Here is a 21,219-nt window from a genome sequence, read left to right on the forward strand (position 1 = left end):
AATTCACATACTTTAAAAACACAGTATAAGTCTGGGTGGAGTGGCTCACGCCTGTGACCCCAGCACTTTGGGAGGTCGAGATAGGTGGATCACATGAAGTCAGGAGTTCAAGACCAGCCTGGCCAACATGGTGAAACCCTGTCTTTACTAAAAATTCAAAAATTAGCCAGGTATGGTGGCAGGTGCCTGTAATTCCAGTTACTTGGGAGGCTGAGGCAGGAGAATCGCTTGTACCCAGGAGGCAGAGGCTGCAGTGAGCTGAGATTGCACCACTGCACTCCAGCCTGGGCAACAGGAGCGAGACTCCGTCTCAAAAAACAAACACAAAAAACCACAGTATAAAGAAGTTTATATGTAGCATTGTTCCATTCAACAAATATTTACTCAGTGCCGTGTTCCTGGCACTCTCCTCCATGCTGGAGATAAGGACAAAGATTTCTGCTTTCATGCAGTTTACTGGGTAGAGGAGGGACACAGACAATTAACAAAATGATAGATGAGTAGAGCGGAGGGTGATAAATGGAGAAAAATGAAACTAAGAGGGGGAACAGGGGATGCTGGTGGTATTTGCGGTCTTCAGTGGGGTGGCCCGGGGAGGCCTGATGGCGAAGCCGATGACACATATGAGGAGTGCTGAAGGGTGTGAGGGAGGCAGCCATTGAGGTAAATGGGAAAGGGTTCTGGGAGAAGACAGCAGAACGCAGAACCCCTGAAACAGGAAGGTGACGTGGCTGGCATGCATGTGCCTGCAGCCCAGTGTGGCTGCAGCCGAGTAAGCAAGAAGAGGAGCAGGAGATGGGTCATGGAAGTAAGGCGGCAGGTGGTGCAGGGCGAGCATGGAGGCTGCTGCAGGGCCTCCCACTTTCCCTGTGAGTGAGGTGGGGTAACTGGAGCCTTCTGAGCTCCAGATTGCTGTGAGTGGGGCTCCAGCGGGGCTGGTCTTGAACTCCTGACCTCATGTGATCCACCCATCTCGACCTCCCAAAGTGCTGGGAAGATCCCTGAGGCTGCTCTACTGAGAACAGACTGAAGGGAAACAGGGCAAAGGTGAAAACCACAACACCAATTAGGAGCATATTGCTGCAGTCCAGGTGACAGGTGGTGGGCCAGTGGAGGTGGAAGGAGGTGGTTGGATTCTGTGTATTAGTCACATTTACTGAGGGTGTCATTGCTGTCATTGCTTAAGGATATTGCTTAAGTCTTTTATATGAATTATCTGGTAATCCCCCAACCCTATGAGGTAGGCAGCATCGCTATTCTCATTTTTAACAGAAAATCTCAACCCTATTTTGCTAAACCTGCCATATTTACTTATACAAGAAATCACAGCTGGTGTAAAGTTCCCCATCGAGGCTGAAGTGCATATTCTCCTGGCTGCTAGGAGTGTTGGCTGCTGGCAGCTCAGAGTCCAGCTCCTCTCTGGGCATTGCTTTCAGCCTTGGGGAGTTGCCTTCCCATCCCAGATACAGCGATTGGTTGAAATGGGGGCTTAAAGGTAAATCTCTTGCCTCCATTCATGACATCTCTAAGGGGGATATCCCAGTTCTAGAGCTCCCCATGGGATCAGCCGAGGCCTCTGTTGGAACTGCGTTCTACTCAACATCTCCTCTCTCCTGCTCCCCTGATGTTCCCGAGGGTGCTCCTTAACAAACTTCCTGCTTGCAAATCTTTGCCTTGGATTCTGTTTTCTGGGGACCCATATATAAGAGAGTTTTTAAGATGAAAAAGTGATCTAAGATAGCCAGAGAAAGTGAAACTTCTCTGAAAATAAATTATGGAGATTTCATTTTGAAATTCAGTTCATAAGTATGGCCACAATGTGACTTAAATTCTGTTGTTCTTTTTTTCTAAACGAAATAATGTTTAATTTCCTGAGCTTATGAATAAAACTGCCAGATTTAATTAACACAGCATATATATAGTGAGAATGTAATTTCGTCAACAAGAAGCAACAAACATAATTTTGTGTCTACTTGTGATATTAGAAAGCATATTTGAGCTTTTATACCTGAAAATACCACATCAGCTGAAGAACATATCTCCACTTGTTAAACCTGGCTAACAAATGGTAATTGAAATTTTAATTCCTTCCAGAAATACACGGCAGCTGGTATCCAAGTCCACCTGTGGTCATGAGAGAGTTATCTTAAATGTTCACCTAAAATAGGCTGTGTGAAGGACTTTTTAAAATACTCATTGACTCCTGATTTTTTAAACTTGTTCAGACTTCACCCCAAGCTATGCCTTAGGGTCTGCTTTATTTTTTTCTGTTTGAACATGACAGAAATAGTTTTATAAACCGCATTATTAAAAGGAATTATAATAAAGTAGTCTTACTGATATACTCAAGGTATCAGCAAACATTGGTTAATTCGACATGGGTAGATTTCTTTAGACTCTAATGATATGTGTCTCTTCAGTACTCAATCCTTTATTACTTTATTTTTCTACATACACGTATTGCAGTCTAATGCAATGTCCTTATAAAGTTCCTGTGATCCATACGGGAGGGAATACAAAGAATTATATCAATAGGCACTATTATCATAACAAGTCTCTATGTTATGCATTAAACATTCTCATCAGAAAGATTTTAGTTCTATCCCTTCCCATGTGTTAGGCAACTAAATAGTGAGTGAAGATTTCTTTTGTATAGGAGCATTAAAAGCACAATACAAAATTTAGTTACACCAGGAGAAAAGAGCCTGGTCTTGCAAACTGATAAAATTTAAGTGTGAAAAGGAATTATTTCTATGGAAAATAAGTAAATGCTTTGAAAATGCTCAAAAAGGAAAGATGTTCAAAAAATCACTGTTGAATTAGATGTGAAATAATTGTGAAAGACTGGAAGAGAAAAATTAGAAAAATCTCAGTCTACTCAAATTATGTTGCAAATCTCTTTAAATTTTTCTTCCAATTTTAAATATCAAAACTGAGACTCATAGCAATGAATTAGGAGGTGGCTTTTGCAGATTCTAATTAGAAGATTCTTACTCAAAGAGAAGGATTTGATTTGATATCAGAAGATTGGTGAATGGATGTACATTTGAAATTTCAGTGTTAAATAAAATACTCAAGAGTTTGCTTAATTCGTTTTATGATTCTCTATTTTTAACCGACTTTTTAAGCTATTTGACAAAGCACACACGTGGCCAAGTACACATCAATATCTTGCCTTTATTCAAGGAGAATCACTATTTCTCTTTCGGGGCTTATTAGCTGAGGCATTTCTTGGGAGTTTAGTGTAGGAAGGGGTGACTTTTTGCGTGGTCTCTGGACTTTCTACTCCCATCACACAAGGTAGAAGGTTAGAAACCTTCTCCAGGGTAACTGAATGGTAGAGACCTCTGGAGGCCTATGGCAGGTCTGCCAGTGGTTTTCTGAATCTCCAACATAGATAATCCCAGGCTTTATATTACTGCAGGAGTTATAAATGTGAGAACTGCCCCCACAGCAAAGCAAAGCTAACACTAGGTGTTTGTTGAGGATTTCAGAAAAGGGTTTTGACATTTTTCTTTGATGATTTGAAACTTAAACTGAATACATGACCTTAGATGCAATATTTTCCAAGGGAGATTTCCCTTATACTACAGAAATATTATAAATGAGGTAAAGAGGAAGGAGAAGTCAGTGGTACTTCTGCATTATTCAAAAAATAAAAAAAATTAAAAGAAGCAGAATATTCATGTCATACATAATTACTAACTTATTATAGTGCTATTTTCAGCATTGTAAGCCAGCCAAAAAGAGACTGGTATAGGTACAACCCTTATGATTAATTTCACCATTGCCTTTGAGATCTATTCAGTCATTACAACACTAATGGATAATTGCTGGAATTGATTTCAGATAATAGCGCCTTTAACCTTGCATTTCCCTAATCACCTCTTTCTTGCTGTGTGCAAATATGAAAAACATCAGATACTATAAAGTTGAAGTAGAGGTGGAGCAGCTGGGAGGGAGAGGAATCCCTGTCTCAGCAACTTCCACAAAGAAATCGCAACATCAAAATAAGGGCAATCTTCCAGTCATCAAGGATAAATAATCATCAAAATGATGAATAGCTCTGGTATTTTCCTTTTCCCTCTAACACAAAGAGTGACAATCTATTTCTTAAAAACAACAACAACAACAAAAATACCCACATCCGTTGAAAATTCACCACAGAGGTATCCACACAAAAATGATATTTTTAACCAGAAGTATTTTGAATCCAGTTTGAGAGCATAAACTGTTTCACTAATTACTATATGTAATATATTTATAGCTTTAATCATTTTTCCCCATGTCTCAAGGGACATATTTCTTCCAGAAGCACAGTTGTTGAAGCAAACATTTATTTATATTGTTTCACAGCAAAGAAACGGAAGTAGCCAACCAGCTACTATAATTCTACAAAATCAACTGCCAGAGAATTTTGTTTAATTTATACTTTTGCTCCAAGCTGTGCCTGAGGGTCTGCCTTATTTTTCTTTTTGAACTTGAAAGAAAATAGTCTGTTATAACAAAACCAATTAAAAAGATACTGATACACTTCCTATCAACCATGTAAGTTTCAGGCAAACTTACTGCCCTTTTCCTCCCTTCAAGAATGCCATCTAAAATTGATAAATATTAATTATTAAAGCCAAAATATACTTTTATGTACCCTTGAAGGAATATGCCTTTTAAAAAATGAAATTTCCTCATTGCAAAAGGAATAATCATTGTGGAACACCTGGAACACACAAGAAATTATAAAGGAAAAAATTAATCTATAATCTCATCCCCCAGATATAAGCATTATGAACATTTTGGAAACTGTCTTCCGATGAAAGAATAGAATTATTGATTAAATCTTAAAAATGACCTTCTATTCTGCAATAAAAAACTTCTTCAACTAAAAGCTTTGATACAGTTATTCCTCTGGAACTTATATTTCTTGTAATATTTGGGAAAATAATTGATAGCAAACTTGATATGTATGGTTTAAAACTTCTGCCATATTAGGTTGGGTTTGGAGACTCACACCTGTAATCTCAGCACCTTAGGAGGTTGAGGTGGGTGGATCACTTGAGGTCGGGAGTTCGAGGCCAGACTGGTCAACATGGTGAAACCTGGTCTCTAATAAAAATACAAAAATTAGCTGACCGTGATGGTGCATGTCGGTAATCCCAGCTACTTGGGATGCTGAGGCAGGAAAATCACTTGAACCTGGGAGGTGGAGGTTTCGGTGAGCCAAGATCGTGCCACTGCACTCCCGCCTAAGTGACAGAGCAAGACTCTGTCTAAAAAAAAAAAAAACACACACACACACACACAAAAACAAAACCAACTTCTGCCATATTTGTCATGTTAAATATTAAGTAACAGGTCCTAAAGTCTAAAAGATTTTGATTGATAAGCAATATGCTTGTGTAAATGTAACAATGACACTGTCAAAATAAGCCTTGAGACAATCCAAGTAGACACTTCAGTGAAATGCATGATTTGGTTGGTAGATGTACTTTAAGCATATCCCAAAGTGAAACCGTCAGAAAATTCAACCAAATGTAGGCAGTCAATCTGTAGAGGCATGAAAACATCTTCAAAGGCTTCTGTGAGCATCATAGTATTTAATAAAAGAGAGGATTAACCTTGCTTTATTTTGCCTATAATTGGAGCTTGCCAGGCAACTATAACTGGCTGGTTGGGTACTTCCGACTGGCTAGTTGGGTACTTCCGCTTCTGATACTAGCAGATTGCTGCTAGTAAGGCAGAACTTAAATTTTTAGTTTCTTCCGAAGCCATATCTAAGGATATGTTTAGTATTTTTTCTTCCATTGGAGGACTAAAAGGAGAATGTTAATACACACACACACACACACACAAAACTAACATATCCCCAATACGGTAATCAACTGTCTTATCATTTCCTTTCTGTTTAATACAACTTTCAGGGCATTTAATTTCTATACTCAAATGTCTTCATGGAAATACTTTCAGGCATGGGTTGTCTAGGGCTTTCTATATGCATACCATTCAAATTCATTGCAATAAATACCATAAAAACTTACCAGTATGTTTTTGACAACCAACTCTTGTTAGCATGTATATATTCAACTGTCAGTTCATTGTGTAATGTATAGCAATGAAAAGTTTTACAAGAAAACACCAAGACTTAGATGCAAGGTAGAGTTATTGCATTAATAGCAGACTTGAACACTGAGCCAAAAGACTCAGAGTCCAAGAGCTACCCCACCTCCAAGGATCAGTTTACTGTCAAGAGAAACAAACTCCCCCTCCATATACTGGGAGGGCCAAGTGAAATAAACAACAGTCTTTAAAGCACGAAGGCCAACACCCTGCCTGTATGGTGCTTACTTGAGAGCTGTTCTGTAGTGGTAGATCGCTTCCTTGTTCCGACCTTGGTCCTTCAGGAAATTGGCATAGTTGTAGTGAACCTTGGCATTGTGGGGCAGAGTTTGAACTCCAGACCTAAAATGAATAAATTTTTTAAAAAGCAACAAAGAATATCATTGTCAGATTCCTTTATGTTTTACTCAGTTTCACGAACCTGCATTTGAAATGTCCATTGTATTCTAAAACAAGGCATTGTCGCCTAAAACGAGACTTCCAAAATTTATGAATTATATAATTACTAAATGTTGTTTTCTATAGAAAACAATGGAGGCAGTATAGTGTTACATATAGCTGAACAAGCATGCTAACTGTGTGTGAACAAAACGCCCTTAGCCTATAAACATAGGGCCTTTGTTGTGCCAGAGACACAGCTGGAGCCTGGGTAAGGCTCTGTCGCTCTTCCTGAGGCTTTTCTTTGGGAGTATAAGAGGGTCCAATGGTATACCTGAGAGCACATTGTACAACATGGGACACACACAGCTTTGCAATTAACAGACCAATCTCGCTTTCTTAATTTGTGGTGCAGGGGCAGATGCACCCACACTGGGGCTGCTGCACAGACAGGCCCTGCCAAGGCTGATTACAAATGCTTTTCCTTCTAGGGAGAATTGCAGCATTGGGCCAGCCCTTTCTTCCTTTTGCATCTGTCTCTGGAGCAGGTTTCTTTTTCATGGAGAGTTGATGAAATACCCTAAGTGATCTCTGAGTGCACAATAAAGAACCAGAGGAAAACAAAGATTTAATGATTTTCATAAAATGAGAGTAGCTCATAACAACAACCTGCTCCACAAAACATGAGATGTAACATGCAGTGTCCTCTATTCTCGGTCTTCTTTCTCTTTATTCTTTCCCATCATTCTTGTTTCCTTCAATGTGGAAACCCATGCAACTGGTTAGTGTGAGACTCTCTCTAGCTCCCCTCCCATCTACAAGGTCATCGCTTCCTCCTTGGTATGGCACAGTTCTCAGGGGTGCCGTATTGAAAGGAAAACACATTCCAGATCTGGGAGTGTGCACGGGGACTCAGAAAGGTCCTTAGTGACTCAACAATGGAGGGTGATAAAGTCAGGCTTATTCGAGATAATTATGACATGCCAGGCCCTCATATAATCTACATGAACGAAAGTGGTGGAAAAAAGGCAAAAGTTAATGTAGGCCCAAGCAGAATCATTAAAAAGGGTAAATTCCAGAAGTGAGATGGTTTGATGAAATCAGTTTGCAAGCATTGCTCTAAGCTGAAGTAAATGGTACAGTTGTGTATCATCCACATAGAGTCTCTTCAGTACCACACACTGTGCCAGGTGCCAGAGATACAATATGGTTAGAGTCCCAGCCCTTAGGGAGCTTATGAGGGTGAAGAAGTAGGAGGAGGGGACTACAAAATGACATGTAACAATAGGTGAGCAGGGTATCAAGGAAGCACAGCATGCTTATCCCCGAATGGGATCAGATGAGGCTTCCAGAAGGCAGTGAAGGTGAAGCTGAGACTTTAAGGATAAGAAGAAATGAAATTAGCCTCTGGAGGAAAAGGCAGCAGGATGTCCTACGCGGAGGCCCCCAAGAAAACAGAGCCTGGGGCTTCTGGGGGACTGGAAGAAATTCAGAGTGGCTGGATCATGCTAAGTCCTAGAGTGGAGAGAATCTAATAGGCCCTGTGAGTCGCACTGGAGACTTCCTGGGGAGTTATCTGAAGAGCAGCAGAGAATCAGTGCAGAGTCTCCAACAGAGAAGTGAGGGACAGGGTAGCAAATGAGAAGAACTTAGCAGTCTTCTGGCTGCAGTGCATGGAGACCTCCTCCGGGGCTGCCGAGGAACCTCAGAGAGGAGAGGAGAGGGAAAGGGAGGAAAGGGAAAGGCAGGGGATAGGAGTGGAGCAGAGAGAAGATGAGAGAAAGAGAATAGTCAGAATTTCAGCCGGGGCCATAGGGAGGAACAGAAGGAATCAGGAGATATCCAGGAAGCAGAGGTGGCAGGTGGCAGGACAAGGTGATGGTTGATTCTCTGGAGAATAGCCCTGCATGTTCATGTCGATTCAGTTTTTTCCTTCCTCCAATCATTAATTCACTTATAGATTTCCTTCTTCTTCTTCTTCTTTTTTTTTTTTAATTGAGATTGTCCACCAAAATAAATCATTACAAAAAGGATCACTATAGACTGGCCTCCCTACCAATAAGTTTTGTTGGAAATTAACCTTTCCCTATACTAAGCCTGGGCCAGTTTTTTTTTTTCTTTTAATGCAGGTGTAATTATTCTACAGATAAGAAAATGAGGCTTTTCTCAAAGACATTAAAAACTTTGTTTAAATGGTCACCGTACTGGTCTGCTCAGGCTGCCATAACAAACACAAAACCCATAGACTGGGTGGCTTAAACAACAGACATTTATTTCTCACAATTCTGGAGGCTAGAAGTTCAAGATCAAAGTTATGGCTGATTCAGTTTCTGATGAGGGTTCTCTTCCTGTCTCACAGATGGTCACACTCTATATATGACCCATATGGCCTTCCTCGGTGTGTGCACACAGAGAAAGCTCTGGTGCCTCTTCCTTGTTGTATACGGGCATCACCCCTCCTGGATTAGGGCCTCACCCTTGTGACCACATTTAACCCTCATCACTTCCTCACAGGCCCTATATCCAGATACAGTGAAACTGGAGGTTATAGCTTCAGTATACAAATTTGCAGGGATGCAAACATTCAGTCCATATCAATCACCAAAGCCCAAGTTCTTAATCATGAGGGAGGGCCAGCAGCAAGAGTAAGGCTGTCCGAATGCCACTGAGTGACTGTGCCTATAGGGTTTACTTTCTGCCTGGTGCTTGTCTACGTTGGGGCCCATCTGCCTGGGGTGATATCAACAATTTGAAGATGATATGAGGAGGGGTGGGAGCAGGAAGGTGTTGTTTTGTCCTTTGTAGCTGCTTCAGAAACAATGTCCACAAGATCACACAGCTGGCAAGTGGCAGGGGTGGGACTCGGACCTGAGGAGTTTGGTTCTAGAGTTTCTGTTCCTTCGCCTGAAGGAAGGTGGTAGGAGGAATGATAAAATATAGACAGATGGGTTTGAAGGCTATTTGGAAAAGAAATTCCTGCAACTTATTTGCATTAAATGAGACAGGAAGACAACTGATGAGAGAGAGGAAGGACTTCGAGATGAGAACCTAGTTTCTGGGCAGTTGTACTTTAACCAGTACATATTTACATTTAATTTTTTAAATGTTTACATATTTACATTTAATTTTTAATTTAAAGGTCAGATTAATGGGAAAATTCCATATAATGTGTTAAAGCCTGTTGGAGAAGTATGTTAGAGCATACTTCCTCGTTTTATATGGGCACCACCCCTACATCAACTTTTGTTGAGCTTTTATTGAAATAACAGCCTCTGAGGACCAAGCAAAGACGGCCCCACTAAAATCCACTGTCCGGGAGCTTGAGGACCTCTCCCGGGGAGGGATCTGATGGGCACCTGTGAAACTAGAGAACGGCCAAAAGAAACAGACCATCTGAAAGCAGCAGACCCCATATTTACAGCTGCTTCAGAGATTTAAAATGCACCACAGTGAACATGGGAGTGCAGATATCTCTTTGAGATACCTATTTCATTTCCTTTGGGTAAATACCCAGAGGAAGGATTGCTGGGTCACAGGGTAATTCTATTTTTAATTTCTTGAGGACCCTCCCTATTGTTTTACAAATGGCTGCACCAACTTCCATTCCCACCAACAATGTACCAAGGTTCTCTTCTTTCAACATCCATCCCAACACTTGTTATCTCTTGTGTTTTTGATAATAGCCATCGTAACAGGTGTGGGGTAATATGTCATTGTGATTTTGATCTGCGTTTCCCTGATGATTAGTGATGCTGAGAACCCTTTCGTATACTTGTTGACCATTTGCTTGTCTTCTTTTCAAAGATGTCATTCAGGTCCTTTGCCCAGTTTAATCAGATTAGTTGTGGGGTTTGTTTTGCAATTTAGCTGTATGGGTTGCTTACATATTTTGGATATTAACCCCTTATTGGATATACAGTTTGCAAATATTTCATCCCAATCCACAGGTTGTCTTTTCAGTTTTTTGCTTGTTTCCTTTGCTGTGTGGAAGTTTATTAGTTTGATGGAGTCCCATTTGTGTATTTGTGCTTTAGCTTCCTGAGTTCTTAGTGTTGCATCAAAAAAATCATAGCCGAGGCCAATGTCAAGGAGCTTTCCCCTTATTCACAAGAGCCAAGATATGGAAACAACCTGAGTGTCTATGGACAGAAGAATGGATACAGAATTTGTGGTATATACATACAATGAAATATTATTCAGCCTTAAAAAAGAGATACTGCCATTTGCAACAATATGAGTGAACCTGAGGGACACTATGCTAAGTAAAGCCAGATGCAGAAAGAAAAATACTGCATGATCTTACTTATATGTGAAATCTTAATAAGTGAAATTGAACACATAGAAAATGAGAACAGAATAATGGTTAGTAGGTGTGGCAAGGAGAGGAAATGAGAAGATATAGGTGCAAGGGTACAAATTTACAGTTATGTAGATGACTAAGTCTAGAGATCTCATGTACAAAAAGAAGGCTATAGCTAAGAATATGGTACTGTATATTTTAAATCTTTAAAGAGAGTAGATTTTAGGTGCTCTTACTATTAATACAAAAAAGAAAATAACAGGTAACTATAGGAGATAATGGATATGTTAAATTGCTTACCTGCAGTAATCATTTCACTGGATATGCATATCAAAACATGTTGTACACTATAATTTTATACAATTAAAAAAAGGAAAAAGAAAGAACATGGAATAAAGAGGGTTGCTTCCTTTTACTTTTCCTCTATTTTATTCCCTGTCTGAAAAGAAGGATAAATAATATCATAGATGGTGTTGATGAAATTCTGGCTGCATGGAGAGTATCTAAGAAGTACTATCAATGTCCAATGTTGGCACCAGCTGAGGTTGATAAGATAGCCTGAAGGTTGTATATTTTTAAATGTACAGTTGCTAAAGGGTTTTTTTTTTTTTTTTTAGCATATCTAGTGAAGGGCAATGTATTAAACTGTCAGGGGAACCAACTCTAGGTTTTGCTGAAAACAGAGATCAGCATCTATCTTGTGCTTTACCCTTTACAAAGAGCTCCTCTGTGTTCACTCACTTAAACCTTGCTGATGGGGTTCCATATCTCTGAACTAGCTTCCTTTGGGGTTAAATGAGGCAAGAACTACATTTGCCCTGTTGTCTGAACAAAACCTGCTGCAGACAAAGGAAAATACTCATGCTTCTCATGTACTAGAATGAGGTCCCTTCCTCTGCTTTTAAGAGGCATCCAGTAGCCAAGAAGGAAACATCCTCCTTATGGCCTAATGAGAACTTGTCACTCCTATGGTACACGGAATCACAATCCTCACACCACACAGAATAGGAGGACCCAAAGGATCCCTGGTGACCATTTCATTTTCTTTGTCTTCCTCTCATTTTACACAACAGAGAGCCAAGCCTTAGAGAAGATCAGTGGTCCAGTCATAAGTGACAGTATTGCATTTCTACGACAACCAAAGGCATTTCCTATATAGATTGTGGATACTTCTTTTTGGAGGTGGGTGCTAAAATACTAACACTATCTTTCATTTATGATATCTTTATGGTTTATAAAATCTCCTTATTTGAATGTTAAAAAGTAACTAAAATGTATGATAGGTAGCTAGAATTTTAATGTAATTTTTCGAATGATAGTATCCAACATAAATTTAGTCATATTGGCATTACATTTAGCCAAGTAAGCGTATTAGTAATGGCATTAATAATCAAATTTCTATTAAGGAAAATTCCCGACTTTTTCTATTTAGAACTAAATAGCGCATGGTAGCGGTAAGTTTTGAAGGCACCTGTGATTATAGCAATGAATACAACTGACATATTTATTGAAATTGATCCTTTTCTCTGTGTGATTAGCACAGCAATTCTAACTTATGCCCCACCCACCCCAGGAATAGACAATTGGGCCTGTGGAAACATGGTCCTTGCTGAGATCAGGGCATTGTTTCATAATGGCAAGAGGAAGTAATAATGTTCCTAACAGGCAAGCAGAAGTGGGTGGAGTCACTAAAATCCTAAGAACACACTGCTTTTTCCCATTGTTGGTTTTGACCTTTATGTTCTCTCTGTGATATTTTTCTGCTATGTTTTTCTAGGCTCTCATTTCAAAATGAACAGTTTGTGAAAAAAAGGAAAATAAACAACAAGCCAAAGGCAACACTTTCCCTAGAACTTAACTGGCCAGGTCACTCTTCCCTCCAGGAATAGTCTCCCTGTTTGCTTTTTTGATGCTTCAATTTCATACTTCCAATTATTATCACGGAAACATCCAGCTATACCCATATTTATTCCACAGAGAAATATAATATTCATAAATTATATGACTGAACTCAAAACCCTGTTAATAATTACAAGAGTGATTATAAATAAACATCTCCCTTTCAACTCAGGATTTTAAATTCATGCATTTCACATATCTCCCTCACACCTTTTATTGTGGAAAACTAGATAAATAACAAAAAAGCTACTTTAATCAGGTGTATCTCCAAGGTTTTAGAACATCAGTTTGTTTTGTTGGCATCATTGGACAATAGGTCAGGAGGACCATCCCCAAATTCCTAATTAGAAAACAAACATGAAAAAAATATTCGTAGTATTCAGTCAGAGGTTAGCAAAAAGGAAAGGAAGAAGAATTTGTGACTCTCCTCAATTCTGACCCCTGCCTTGACCTGAGATTTTATAACGCCACACACAGGATGGACAGTACTTATGGAATGCTTACTTTAAATCAGGTGCTGGGCTAAGCACCAGTTTCCACGGATCATTTCCTTTAGTCCTTGCTGTAACTTGTCAAATAAGTAGTATTACTCTGCCTCCCATATTACAGATGAGGAAATTGAAGCTCAGAGAGATGAAGACCTTTTTGTAAGGTTACAGACCCAATAAATCATTGAGCAGATATTTCAGCCAAGGCCAGTAAATGGTCAGAATCAATCGTGAAGTTGATCAACAGTTGATGCTTAACAAAATCAGTACCATAAGACCGAAGTAACATTAGAATGTCACTATCACAATGTTTATATGATTGGCAAGCAAAACCACAGCCTGTGGGCCATGAGTATGTCCATGTGTTTACATTTTGTCTTTAGTCTTTTCCCCAAGACAACATCAGAGTTAAATAGTTGCAAAAGAGGTTGTATGACCCACAAAGCTTAAAATATTTGCTATCTGACCTTTACAAAAGAATCTGTCAGTACCTGGTTTATATTCTTTTCCCTGGGAGGTATTCTAAATTCTCTGCCTCAGCAATTCAGAGAAGGGGAAAGAGAACTACTGTTTTTCCTACAGAGTAGGAAGATGATCAAGGCCATAAATGTTAATTGCTGGTCTGTGGATCACTTAAACAGTTCAGGAATGGGATTTAGAGAGACCCTGAGCTGGATGCAAAAGGAAATATGTTTGTCCCTTTCCAGGTATTTTGAAGATTAGGAGAGGGAAGAGGGTTTAATCTAATCAAATTATGTTATTATATTTATATACTCCAAACAAATGTAGGGTTCTGGGCTGTCACTAGGCCCAACCAGAGCTATGCGGTGATCTACCTACCAGTTCAGCACATAGAACAGCTTCTTACTGTAAGAATTAAAGAAAATATGCCTTGCAGCTATGATCATAAATCTTTTTCTCTCTGCTTATACTTGAGCTAGCTTAGGTTAAAACAATGTAAAATATAGGCATGGCAAAGTTTATGTATCTTTTGATTTTTATACCAGATTTGGGTTCAAATCTTGGCTTCTGTAAAGGCTATTTCAGCTTAGACAATTTACCCTGTCCACACCTCTGATAAGACACAAGTGCTGGGTTCTTGTGCTTTTTGTGTGTAAGGTTCTTGCTGATAGAAAAAGTTTTGGCCAGGCACATTGGCCCATGTCTGTAATCCCAGCACTTAGGGAGGCCAAGGAGTAGAGACCAGCCTGGGCAATACAGTGATAACTGTTCTCTACAAAACATAAAAAAATATTAACCAGGTGAGGTGGCACACACCGATAGTCCCATCTCCTCGGTAGGCTGAGGTGAGAAGATCACTTGGGTCTAGGAGGTCAAGGCTGCAGTGAGCCATGATCACGCCACTACACTCCAGCCTGGGTGACAGAATGAGACTTTGTCTCAAAAATAAATCAATGAATAAATAAAATAAAATTATGCAGGAACCCCGCATCTGTATCTCCTAAAAATATATCACACAGTGGGATCTTTTGTGTAAAAGGAGGCCTCCGCTGGAAAGGCTGGAGCTTGACCAAAATTTGTATTTTCTCAACACAAAGTTCTATCTTAAGATACTCTGTAAGATTGCTCATGGAAAGGCCAGGCAAAACCATCCCACATAATTAGAGAGGCCTCGGTGAGGCCATATGTTTTAGGAATGGTCTATGGGTTTATTGTCTGGAACAGAGGGGAAGATGGAGTCTCTGCCAAGGGCATCACCATCTCTGAAATTATTGTAAATTTTTCTTACTCAACTCAGCCGGCTTGTGTTTTGGGCCATTATGGCTAATTTAGGGTTTTCTCCTCTTTTAATACTCAGCTCAGACCTACAAGAGCATAATCCTTGACGGCCTGAATTGGTCTTAGTCACCTACCCACCCACCTGTACTTACATAGTGTTCTGGGTTTAACACTGCATTATAATGAAATATGTTCATGTGTTGCCTCCCATGCAGATTCCCAGGTCCTCCATGCACATTCTCTCTCTCTCTCTCATCCTAGAACACACTGCACAGTAACAATCTGAAAACCTTACACAGCATTTCCCACATGCCAGAAACTGTCCTGTGCATCTTTCACATACTATTTTATTCTTACACTATACTCAGGAGATAAACATTAGTATTTTACATTGTAAAATGAAGACACTAAGGCACAGAGTGGTTAAGTAACTTGCCTAAGATCACACAGCTATTCAATGGCAGAACTTGGAGCAGAGCCAGAAAGCTTAACTCCAGACCCCGCACTCAACCACTAACCTTAACGTGCCTCATAGATTCTCAGTAAATGTTTGTTTGACTGATCTGAACATTACTCAGCACAGATGAATTCATAAAAACATCTGTTCTGGCCTTGAAGGAGAAAGAACAGTCTTAATAGTCTTTTAAAGTCTCAGATTCTTAAAAGTTTTCTCAGGGCATAGATAAATGATAATAGGCAAAGATTTCTTAAAAATATCAATAGCTTTGATTTGCACATTACACAAAATTTCATTTGACCACCAAAGGTCTCTTCAGTTACAAAATCTCTTTAAGGACAAATGTCGAATGGCTGTTGTTTAGAAATCAATTGATGTGAAGATACTTACTACATACTTCCATCTAAAACAATAGAAGTTTCTGGATGCAAGGTCAGTCAGGTATTTTTTTTTTCTTTTTTTTTTACATCGTTGGCATCAGCTGTGAAGGGTTTGAGTACTAAGTCTGCCAACATCCATTCCCAAAGTTGCTCTGATTAAGCAGTCAACATCGTTAGAAAATACAACCACTGTTAGTACCTTTATGCAGGCAGAAGGTTTAACACAGGGCAGAATTGTTTTGAAGTTTCTCATAAAAGCTCTGACTATTGAAAGAGAAAGGAAGAAAAAATTATGCCAACAGAACTCAGAGGAAGTTATATTACTGAACTTAAATACCCCTGTGTTTACAGAATGACCTCAGTTAGCATGAGGCAGAAGGAAGGAATGAGTCTGTTGTGAGAATCGTGTTTAATAGAAAGGGGTATGACAGGGACTTAACAGAATCTGATACCTAAGAGTGATTTTGCAGATCTGTGTGGGAAAAAAGATGCATTAAAAAAAAATTCACACAAAAAACTACATTGAGCTCCCTACAGTACCCACTGAAATGATCATAATGATCATAACGATGATCATGACAATAATATGTAATAATACATAAAATAATAGGACATGCATGCCAGACGGACTTTTTGTTTTACATTTTTAAAAATATGTATTTTTAAATATATATTGCCAAATATTATAGCAAAATCAAATACATTATTTAAAAATAGTAGAAGGCTGCAGTGAACTTCTGTCTTATTTGTTCATTCACTCATTCATTTATTTTTGGCAGCCCAGAGATTATTCCCCCTTCTTACGGTGCTTGGATTTCCTGCTGGGAACCTCCCTGTTGCCTCACTTTGAGAAGTCTGGGTGGAATCCCAAGGGGTTCTGCCTGCCCTAACTCCCTCCATGGAACTCAGAGGACGCTTCTTGGTCAGTCAGTCATCTCAGTGCCCTGCTAGGGACAAGGGGCAGGCATGTGACTAATCTTAAGTTCAACCAAAAAGCTTTCTTTTCTTAGGACTTTGATGCGTATTTCCAAAACACTAGTGTTAAGTTTACCTGTTTGTTTCTGAGAGGGTGCTCAAGAGGGATTGTCCAGATGCCTGTTTCTTGTCTTGGGCGTGCCGGGTTCTTCACTTCCCTTCAATTCTGTATGCTTTCCTAGCCTCTTCCAACAGTTTCCCCTTTTCTTAAGTGATACCAGCTCTGCTTCAATTGTTTGCACCCAGTGAATAAGTGTTGGGTACCAGCTAATCAGGAAACCAAGTAAAAATCATGCTGACTAAATTGACCAATCAGGCCATAAGTGAGGATAGAAGCCTGGAAGAGGCCCAGACTGGGGATTCTTGGGAGATTGGGCAAATACTGTTTGGGTGTCAGGTGTGGCAGTGCCAAGAGAGCCAGGTGAAGGTCACTAGGGCTGTGGCATTTAGTGAGGCTGACTAAGCCCCAGAAACACAGCATCATGAGTGGCAGTCTCAAAGAATGTTCAAAATTAAGGTTCAAAATAAAGCAATTAGGTCACAGATCACAACATAGCATACTGGAATATTCTAAAGAAGGATACTGCATTTCTCTTCCCTCTGGCTGTGTGCTCACCTTTCGCATGCACTTGACTGAACAATGAAATTAGGCTTATCAGTTTCACTTTGTTTATAGCTGATTTTACAGCCCCGCTCATCATTAAAACTGTTTCCATCTGAATTCACAGACTCAAAAACTTTCCCAGGAGCCTTATTTTCATAAATTCACTTAGAATGAGCTTATGTTAAGTTTTATACATCATTTAAAAATTCTAAAGTTAAAACCCCAGATAAAATTATATCTTCCATTTAAAACTTTTACTAAAGATAGTTTTCCTTGGTAAATACTGCCAGGCCCATGTTACCTCATTCGTTTGGAAACAATTTGTAAGCAAAGAAATAAGCAGGAAGATATTTACTTTTATCTGTCTCGTCATACCTGAATAGGGACTCTCTTGAGAGCCAAATTTCATTCTGTTTCACAGTTTTCCAAGAGAAAAGCAGCAGCAGCAACACAGTGGACACAATCAGGGTGGTGGCCCCACATCGATTCAGCCAAGTGCACAGCTTGCTCAGTCCATGCACAAAAAGGATGCAGTAGCCCATGCTGGAAAACAGAGTGGAAGGATCGGGATTACTTTGGGGGTGCAATGGCTTCCCCCCAGAATTATCTCCTACAAAACTAACCTTCATATGAAGCTTGTCCTGTGCTAGAGAAACAAACAGAAACTCCCCTGCCTTGGACAACATTAACATGTTAGTTCTCTGAAGCGCTGCACTAGCATATTTGCTATGTCTTATCGAAATATTTCTTGCTATTTCTTCAGTGTAGAGAATGATAGAGTCATCTTGCAGGCTCAAAGTGCCCTGGATTTTAGCAGCTGAGGCATCATGAGAAGTCTCACATATAAGCTTTTGGGTCCTGAATGGATCCTCTGACCCAAGCTCCCTCATGTCACTGTCATTGTATAACCCTATTGGCACCATGTGCCCAAATTTGGAGTCTATGCTGCCACAGGTCACATCACAGCTTTGTAGGGACAGTGTCTGAAAGCTCTGCGTCAGGTCCTGGAAGGGATGTTGGTCATCAAGGAGGACTGTTCTCTGTTTCCAGGGCCATCTGAAGCCCTTAAACTTTGGAAAATCTACCCACAGGCCGACTCCTGAGCCTCACAACTTGGAGCTCATCACAGACAAGCTGTACTGATATGCCTAGCGTTACCGGTAGGTACAGGGCTCATGTGTTATCTGAGTAGCACTTTGTATATCAGCATTACATCTCTAAAAGCCTTTGGCTTCGTGCCACGTGGTCCCTCACATCATCTATGTGCCCATAGAGACACTTCCTGCCTGCCACTTGGACACAGAAGAATATAAACTTGCAGTTTATACCCATTATTGCTGTGTGGATTTTAGTTGAAATCTGAATTTTTTTTTTTTTTTTTTTTTTTTTTTTTTTTAGACAGGGTCTCACTTTGTCTTCCAGGCTGGAGTGCAGTGGTGCGATCATGGCTCACTGAAGCCTCAACCTCCTGGGCTCAAGTGATCCTCCCTCCTCAGCCTCCCCCATAGTTGGGACTATAGGTGTTCACCACTACACCCAACTAATTTTTGTATTTTTCTGTAGAGATGGGGTTTTGCTATGCTGCCCAGGCTGGTCTCGAACTCTTGGACTAAAGTGATCCACCTGCCTTGGCCTCCCAAAGTACTGGGATTACAGGTGTGATTCTTCCCAAAAATGGTAACTGCCAATTATTACAGAATATCTTCAGAAAGAAGCAAGCTTGTGTAAAGGCATCCTATATTAGAAACTATTACTAACAGAAGTATTAATACAGCCCCAAGTAAATACAGCCCATATACTTGTTCTCTTTTTTATTCATTCTTTCTTTTATGTGGCTGGCAATATTCTAGGAACTAAACATATATTTATAATAAAACACAGGCTCCACAATCAGAGAACGCCAGTCTAGTGAAACAGGTTGCTCTAGTTAATAGAAACAACTAAATATTCTCATTCCCAAACACACCTGCTTAAAAAAACTTTTTTCTCCACCTTCTGTTCTCTGTATCAAGAGCAGAAAAACAACAGAGAAGCAGTTGAGGTTTCTGACTTGGGAGACCCTGGGAATCAAGTTGGAGCTCTAATTTCTTCCTTCAAGTCCCATAAGTCGGTTAGTCCAGCTCCGTAAGTTTAGGGTTCACTGTTCGGCCAAAGAGAGTCACTGTCCTACTCCCCAGTGAGGAGGATGATTTGAGCTTAAGGAGACCCATGTTCCCCAAACCCCCACCACAAGCACTGGATTTGACTGCCACAGATATCTTGCAAGAGCCTTGCACTTGTCAGAACAGAGTCTCTAATGTAAAAACAAAAACCCAAACCAAAAACCTCTTCTCACTTCCACAACTCCCTTGTTCAACCTTAAAGGTATGGAGCTTTTCTATAAGTCTTACTTATGTGGTACAACTGACCTTGCTGGTGTCATTTGCTGTGCCTGACCACAATGGCTGCTCAAGTTCATAAGCCTGCTTTGCCCCCTGTTCCTCTAGCCGCAGCTGCTCCCAACCCAAACTGAGCGGGGCATCCTATGAAGCCTTCTGGGCTCCGTTCTTTCATTCATCAGATATTTAGCTATGTACCTAACACTATTGCAGATATCAAGAACATATCAGTGAACAAAAGAGACAATAATCCTTATCCTTGTGGAATTCACATGGGTGGGGAATAACAGCTAGTGAATAAGTAAAAAACATATAGGGCATGTACATTGGTTGAGATTTTAATGTAGGTGGTCACAGAAGGCCTCATTGACATTTGAGGAAGACCTGAAATGCATAGGGAACGTGCCACGCCGATACATCCTTACAACCCTATGGATCACCTTTGTTAATGTTTAACCCATGAAAACACTAAAGAAAAAGGTTAAGTGGCTTGCTGAATTAAGTCTTGTGATAGTGTTAGGTCTTGGGACCCCAACTGACTACGCCAAAGGGAAAAAAATATTAGGTTGAAAGCTGACTCACGCAAGAAAGTACCTTTCCTTTTGTTACTAAGCATTAGCTACAGATAAAAGCTTAACTATCTTCACAGATAGCTACTCTAGGTTCACCTTATCTTATGTAAAGTGCTGATTTACTGGGGGTGAGAAGAATACATAATTGACCATTCCCCTATCTGCTCCTTTTCTCTGGCAACATGAGGATTCAGTCATGTGACCATACATTCCCACTTTCCCCTCCAGCCTGCTTTTCCCCTTTAAATACTGAAGACCTCAAAATCATCTTCGGAGAGAGGCACAGACTGCAGATTGTTTCTGTGATTCTGTGTTCCTTTCTTCCAGGCATGTCCTTAATCTTGGCAAAATACATCTCCAAATTCATTCACACATGGCTCAGATACTTTTTGGTTTCCAGGTCACTCATCTAGTAAATAACAGAGCAAAGATATAAACCCAGGAATTTCAGATTCCAGAGCCCACACTCCATGTGTAGTCCTGCTGTAGAGGATTTGGCTTGACCAGCTGATTCCTGTGTTCCTAACACCTTATCACACAACATCACCTACTTTCTTCCCAACTACTGCATTCATGACATCTCAATAGTCATTTTCTGCCTCCCTGTAGGAACAGAGCTGCCACCTGGCAGAACAAAGGGGAAGGAGAACATTGGGATTCCAACAGCTCCAGAGCAATGGCCACAAAGTGGCAGAAGACAAGAATAAGGAAGCTAACACCACAAATATTTAGCTGCATTATGTGTTTGCGTGTCTAGGGAGCACTTCCCGTGTGGCGGGCACTGCGCTAAGTGCTTTGTATGGGCCTGTCCACAATATTCGCAGTGCATGGGGGCAAGGACAGTACTGGTTTTAAGTGTACTATCTAATTAAAACATTTAATCCTCATTATCCTCCATTTCATAAATGAGGAAACTAAAGCTTAAAAGAGTTAA

General features: G+C 40.2%; 1 protein-coding gene and 1 long non-coding RNA gene across 6 annotated transcripts in view; one reads left to right on the forward strand and one right to left on the reverse strand.

Moving 5' to 3' along the window:
* Positions 1 to 21,219, reverse strand: part of TMTC1 (transmembrane O-mannosyltransferase targeting cadherins 1) — a 285,978-nt gene that overhangs the window by 68,731 nt on the left and 196,028 nt on the right. For all 5 annotated transcript variants that reach the window (XM_077953180.1, XM_001101625.5, XM_015151352.3 and 2 more), the window contains 2 exons: positions 17,711 to 17,878; positions 6,343 to 6,456 (listed from right to left, as the gene is read on the reverse strand). In XM_077953180.1, the coding sequence (XP_077809306.1) occupies positions 6,343 to 6,456; positions 17,711 to 17,878 (282 nt within the window). The remainder of the gene's footprint in view (positions 1 to 6,342; positions 6,457 to 17,710; positions 17,879 to 21,219) is intronic.
* LOC144332689 (uncharacterized) lies at positions 425 to 20,649 on the forward strand. Its single transcript, XR_013400660.1, has 3 exons — positions 425 to 663; positions 11,866 to 11,974; positions 18,386 to 20,649. It is a non-coding gene; the product is annotated as an uncharacterized LOC144332689 (long non-coding RNA).

Source organism: Macaca mulatta, chromosome 11 (assembly GCF_049350105.2).
Source record: "Macaca mulatta isolate MMU2019108-1 chromosome 11, T2T-MMU8v2.0, whole genome shotgun sequence".
Lineage (NCBI taxonomy): Eukaryota > Metazoa > Chordata > Mammalia > Primates > Cercopithecidae > Macaca > Macaca mulatta.